The 6945-nt window shown below is 51.6% G+C and overlaps 1 protein-coding gene across 1 annotated transcript; it reads left to right on the top strand.

The window, feature by feature from the left end:
* The first annotated feature begins 1221 nt into the window (after positions 1-1221).
* On the top strand, positions 1222-6605 carry LOC134286911 (uncharacterized). Its single transcript, XM_062848607.1, has 3 exons — positions 1222-3165; positions 3240-3785; positions 3885-6605. Exons 1-3 carry the CDS (start codon positions 1222-1224, stop codon positions 6603-6605), a joined length of 5211 nt encoding a protein of 1736 aa, XP_062704591.1.
* Positions 6606-6945: the final 340 nt, after the last annotated feature.

The following is a 6945-nucleotide window of genomic DNA, read 5'->3' as shown; positions in this document are numbered from 1 at the left end:
CTATTGCAACAGCGGCCAAGGAATGTTTGCAGAGGAGAGAAAGGAAGGTTACAGGTTCATTTTTGGGTGTTTCCGAAGGTCTCATGTGCGTTACATAGGGTCCGAGTGGGTCTTAAGGGGGTTTCGGAGTCATATCAGGAAGTCTCAGAGCATTTAAGGCTGATTTCAGAGGAGTTAAGGAGGCTGTTGGAGCCACCCTAGAGCTAAGTAGAAATTTATCTCCCAATTTCAATATTTCTCTGATACTCTCTGTACTAAATTTAAGTGATAGCACTATCGATCTCTGTTATTCCAATGTCAAGGTCATAATAGCCAGATATCAGTCTTCCTTATCACTAGCCTTCGGCTAGTGAGAGAAATCCGATTTTGATCTACGTTCGGATAGGCCTTTTAGATTCTCTTTCTACTGAATTTCCATATAATGCTATATGCAAACCAAAATCGAATCAGTTGTAATAAACCACAGAACAGAACACACGTCTGTATCCATTTCGTCCGTCGCAATAAATCTTCGCAGTAGTCCGTCCCAAGTAAAACGTGTCGTGTCGGTTAGTGAAGTGAAAGAACGATCCCAAACACTCCGTCGGTCTCCCAAACTCCGCCGCGGTTACATTTTTGGTCCTGGTCGAGCCGGATCAACCGTTTAGTGCCTCTCGAAAAAACGGTAATCGATTCGGACAATTCGATTCGCGGTTCGGTGTACTATCGAGGAGTGAACATATACCGCACGTCACGTGACGTCGTACAGTGACGAACAGTGACTATTTCTGCAAATGAAATTGCGAAGATTGCCTGCCCTAGAGCAGCATAATTACAGTGCGCGTAAGATCGATCGTTAATTAACATCGATCTCGTTAGTGTCGTTCGAGGATAAGCTGCGATTCCCGAGAAGCTGCAATCCAACGTGTTTCCAACGTGGTCCCCATTGTGCAAGCAAACCACGCCGGCTTGGCTTGGGTCTGCATTGTGCTGCACCGGACAATAGGACGTCGGTCAACGGCGTCAGATCGCCACGCTACTGTGAGTAGAAGGGTTCTTTGGTTGACGAGTTGATATTTTATTTGCGAGAAAACTGATAGTGGCTATTGCTTCGTTGCTTTCATCCTGGGTGAGCGTTTTTGGTTGGTAGCTAGGTGCTCTGGCTTTCAAATTGGTCGGTGGTTTCGTTTTGAGCATATGTGAGGAGTTGAGCGATTGATTTCGATCGTCCAGGTGTGGAAAATGTCGCCGAGCTTGAGGACACTTTCCCGCCAAGAGCGGTTCTACTTGGACACCATGACCAATTTGAAGCATTTTGTGGAGAATTTTACGGCTGAGCGCGATAGAGGACAGCTCGAAGGATGGAAGCAACGAGCGGAGGCTTTGTACAGTGACTTTCAGGCCAATCGATTAAAAATTGAGCTGTACGGCGATGAAAGCGATAGGCTCGAAACGGATGAAGAAGGCATGAGAGTTACGGAAGAAGCCAATCGCGTCATTCGACAGGGGTTCGAAAACGATTTTGTACGGGTCCACAGTTTTCTCACTAGAGAACTTCGCAAATTTTCCGCAGGAACGCAAGCAATTGTCCCCTCTACCTCCAGAGGCAGTGTAAATGTTACCGAAAACGCCTTCTCTCGTATCAAGCTCCCAGAAGTTAAACTCCCAACATTCTCTGGGTGCGTTTCGGAATGGATTACGTTCCGAGATACTTTCAAATCTCTCATAGACTCGAACCCCCAGCTATCGTCTATCGATAAGCTATCGTATCTTGTTGCTTCCCTTTCCAAAGACGCTAAAAGGGTTATCGAATCCGTCGAGCACACTGCTGCCAATTATTCTGTCGCTTGGACCTTGTTGGAAAGGCGATTCGACAACAAGAAGTTAGTCGTGAAAACCTACATTGATTCCCTATTCGCGATCGAGCCTATGAAGAGAGAGTGCTACGAGTCTCTTATGCACCTGGTTGATGATTTCGAGCGAAACCTGTGCATGATTGACAAGATGGGCATTCCAACGAAAGGATGGAGTGTGTTGCTGGCACACATGGTCTGTAGCCGACTGGATCCGTCCACACTTAAGCAGTGGGAAGCTCATCACCGATCAACAGAGGTTCCCAAATACGAAGATCTAATCCAGTTTCTTCGTACTCATCTTACGGTGCTGCAATCGCTGCCACCGTCGAAGTCTCGCTCGTTCGAACCCGCTAAACCGGAATCGTTCCGGTCACAGAAATCCAAAATAAATACAGTCCACACCGTTACTACAGTTAGTCCGTCAGCTGGTGCGTGCCCGTTCTGTTCGAAACCGTCCCACTCTCCCTTCAAGTGCGAGGTGTTCCAGAAGTTGTCAGTCGCCCAACGTTTCGAGCAGGTCAAGAAGAAAAACCTCTGCATCAACTGTTTCTCCTCCTCCCACCTACTTAGAAATTGCTCTTCCAGTGCATGCAGAGTATGTAGCCTGAAGCACCACACCATGCTCCACCAACAATCGCAAGATCGTTCGTCCACCCCGACAAAACCACCCACTTCCGCTGTCAGTTCGCAATCGTCGTCGTCACCCTTGGGCAACCAAACATGCCCATCGAACCAACCCTCACACTCTCGAACTCCGCCGTCAGCGGAAGCACAATCGCCGTCAGCCAACGCCTCTACTCTCGTCTCCACCACTCTCGTCGGAAGTTCCCGTACTGTTCCTGCCACTGTGTTGCTGCAGACTGCTGTCATCAAGATCTTCGACAATCACGGACACCATCATTGGGCCCGAGCGCTCTTGGACTCCGCTTCTCAACTCAGCCTGGTTACTGAAAATCTCGTCCAGAAACTCCAGTTACCTCGCCACTCCGATCGCCAAGAAATCGGAGGTGTGGGTAATTCTATCGTCGTTTCATACCACGCTGTCCTCGTTCGGATGGGTTCTCGCTGCTCGGATTTCGTCGCTGATGCTCGGTGTCACGTCTTGAAGAAGATAACCAGAGAGATGCCGGTCAGATGCATCGACACTTCGCCATGGAACATCCCCTCGAATCTCACCTTAGCTGACCCTCAGTTCCATGAACCCGGACCCATCGATCTCCTCATAGGAATGGAGATGTACTACGACCTGCTGCTTGAAGGTTTCATCAAACTGGGACCTGAAAGGCCGATCCTGCAGAACACCGTCTTTGGTTGGGTAGCATCCGGGAAGGTCGGTTCCAACCAAGCATCCGAAGGTACTCCGAAGCTCGCTCATGTCCCAGTGCAGAATCTCTCAACGAACAGCTTTCTCGGTTTTGGGAAATCGAATCCTGCTGGAGCAACAGCACTCATTCGGTGGAGGAATCCAAGTGTGAAGAGCACTTCGCCGCCACTGTCTTTCGCGACCAATCGGGTCGCTTTGTAGTCACCCTTCCCAAGCGCCCACTGGTTCTCAACCAGTTAGGAAACTCGAAAGAGATTGCTGCTCGAAGATTCCTCGCTCTCGAACGTCGGCTGCTAGTCAATCCCAAGTTGATGTCCTCGTACTCAGCCTTCATCGATGAATACCACCAGCTTAACCACATGCGGGAAGTGTGCGACGATGCAGCTTTGGCGAACTGTACGTCGTACTATCTACCGCACCACGGCGTTGAAAAGGCTGACAGTACCACCACGAAATTGCGGGTAGTATTCGATGCTTCCTGCCCCACAGATAGCGGAATCTCCTTGAACCAAGCGCTGATGGTTGGCCCAGTCATCCAAGACGACCTGCTGGCAATCATTTTGCGCTTTCGGATGCACCGATTTGTCATTATTGCGGACATCGAAAAAATGTTCCGCCAGATCCGTGTAAACCCTGCGGACTACCCTTTGCAGCGAATCCTGTGATTCCGTGATTCACCCTCGCAACCTCTACGCACCGCATCCGCCCCCTATTTGGCAACGAAGTGCCTTCAGCAATTGTCCATTGATGGTTCCGACGAATTTCCTCTCGCCTCGTTGATCCTAGCCAAGGACTTCTACATGGACGACATGCTGACCGGTGTTGACGACGAGGACGAAGGTAAAGAAGCCTGTGAGCAGCTTCTACAGTTGCTTAATTCCGCCGGTATGAGCTTGCGGAAATGGACCTCGAATTCGCCAGCTATTCTCTCCAAAATACCGGTAGCACTTCGCGATGAACGAACTACACTTTCGCTGGAATCTCCTTCTGCTCCGATCAAAACGCTAGGGTTGCAATGGCAGCCAATGGATGACGAATTCCGTTATTCCGTACCCAAGTGGTCTGAGGATGGACCAATATCTCGACGAATCGTTTTATCGGACACGGCGCGACTCTACGACCCTCTTGGATTGATCGGGCCGGTCGTAGTACTCGCCAAACTCTTCGTTCAAACACTCTGGCGCTCCTCCAAGAACTGGGACGACCCGCTAGGCGAATCCGAGCAACAGCATTGGTTGGAGTTTCGTAACAGTCTAGACGGATTAGCTACAATCAGCATTCCAAGATGGGCGGCGCCTGCCTCCGTTCTCGTATCGATTGAAGTGCACGGGTTCTGCGACGCTTCTGAGAAGGCATACGGAGCCTGCCTCTATTTGAGAACCGTTTCGACTGACGGATCGATCGCCGTTCGCCTGCTAGCCGCCAAATCCAAGGTGGCACCCCTCGGCGACTCGAAGAAGCAGAAGCGCATCTGCTTGCCTAGGTTGGAACTCTCGTCGGCACTTCTGCTAAGTCACCTCTATCACAAGGTCCAAAGCAGTACAGCGCTGAACGCCAAATCGATCTTTTGGACAGACTCGATGATCACCTTGCACTGGCTGCGTTCGACACCTTCGCGGTGGAAAACTTTCATTGCGAATCGAGTGTCTGAAGTGCAGCATCTCACCACCAGCGGCATTTGGGCGCATGTTCCTGGCATCGAAAATCCTGCGGATATAATTTCCCGCGGCATGTATCCTGCACAGCTACAAGAAACCGCATCGTGGTGGAATGGCCCGCCATGGTTGAGCCAACCGTCAAGGTTCTGGCCGCCATTAACTCCGCAACCCTCCGTCGACATACCGCCTGAACTCCTTGAAGAAAGAGCAGTATCGCTTCCGGTGCAGGTACACCCTCCAAACGAAATCTTCTCCATCCGATCGTCATTTCCAGCGGTCGTTCGTATCGTTGCTCTTCTTCGTCGCTTCTACCATAACAGCAAGCCTTGCAATCGCTCTAACCGGCGGACCGGGTTCCTCCAGACGTCGGAGCTCGCGGAAGCCACCGACAACCTAGTTCGACTAGCGCAACACGAAACCTTTGCCAAGGACCTCGCAGCTGTAGCAAAACACGGTCAGGTTGATTCAAACTCTGATCTACGTACTCTCGCCCCAATTCTCGTCGACGGCATCCTCCGACTTCGTGGCCGGCTCAGGAATGCGGCCATCTCCAAATGTCGAAAGCATCCCATCATTCTGCCCGCACGACATCCTCTAACAACGTCTATCGTATCGTACTACCACCTCAAGAATCTACACGCCGGACCTCAGCTACTTGCGTCATGCGTCCGGGAGAAGTTTTGGCCACTTCGTCTGCGAGATCTAGCCAGAAGTGTAGTCCACTCCTGCGTAAGTTGCTTTCGATGCCGCCCTCGCAATCTCGAGCAGCTCATGGGAGATTTGCCGCCAGAGAGAGTTACTCCGACATTGCCCTTCATCAATACCGGGGTAGACCTCTGTGGACCGTTCCAGTACCGTAAAACCAGGAAAGCACCTCCCATAAAGTGTTTCGTAGCCATCTTCGTGTGCCTTGTAACCAAGGCAGTTCATGTAGAGCTAGTCTACGACCTCTCCACTGCGGCGTTCATAGCAGCGTTGCATCGGTTTATTGCTCGAAGAGGAAAGCCGAGCCTCATAGAGTGCGACAATGCCACAAACTTCAGAGGAGCAGCGCGGGAGTTGAAGGAACTGGCCAAGCAGTTTCGCTCTCAGCAACACCAAGGTGAAGTAGTCGACCGCTGCGCAGATGAAGGCATCATCTTCAAGTTCATTCCGCCACGCAGCCCAAACTTTGGCGGGTTGTGGGAGGCGGCTGTGAAGTCCTTCAAACAGCACTTTCGTCGGACCGTCGGGAACTCCGTCCTCTCTCAGGACGAATTCGCCATTCTGCTGACCCGCATCGAAGCGTGTCTAAATTCGCGGCCTTTGACGCCGCTATCGACCGATCCGAACGACTTGGAAGTGTTAACACCAGGCCACTTCCTCGTTCACCGTCCGCTTACCTGCTTCCCCGAACCCGACCTCTCCGAGGTACCCCGAACCAGACTAGATCGCTACCAAGAAAACCAAGAGCTCCTCCGGCGAATCTGGAAGCGGTGGTCAACCGACTACCTCTCTGGCCTCCACCCGCGCACTAGGTGGACTCGCGTGCGGGACAACGTCGCTGAAGGAACGATGGTTCTCCTGAAAGAAGACGACCTTCCGCCCCTGAAGTGGAAGTACGGAAGGATCTCCAACATTTTTCGTGGGGACGATGGCAACATCCGGGTCGTAGACGTCCGGACAGCCGATGGAGAATATCGACGTGGAATCGCCAAGATCTGCGTGCTTCCCATCCGTCAACCCACAACCGAACCAGCTGGCACAGCTGGGACCAACCCAGACGAATCACCGATCGCAGTACACTAGTGCTGCGCAACGATCGGAGGCCTTAGGGCCTCCGTACCCTGTAAGTATTGTAATTTAACGAATTTTCAAAAAAAATAATGGAATGTTTGTACTCCGGCATGTGCTGCGGCTTCGATGGCTGCTCCGATGGGTAACCATTGAGTACGCCCAACCCAATGACTGCGAGATGAACCACGAAACAACCCAATCGACCCTCGAGTGCGCCGCAACGAAAGAACTCCCGATGACGTCACACCAGCCAACAAGTTATCGTCCGAAGCGAACAATACCACCACCACCGATGGTCGTTGACCCAGACGACGTGCGAGGTGTTTACCAACATCGAGGTCGCTGACCTGCG

Source organism: Aedes albopictus, chromosome 2, assembly GCF_035046485.1.
Source record: "Aedes albopictus strain Foshan chromosome 2, AalbF5, whole genome shotgun sequence".
NCBI classification, from domain to species: Eukaryota; Metazoa; Arthropoda; class Insecta; order Diptera; family Culicidae; genus Aedes; species Aedes albopictus.
This window is presented reverse-complemented; position numbering and strand designations above follow the sequence as displayed.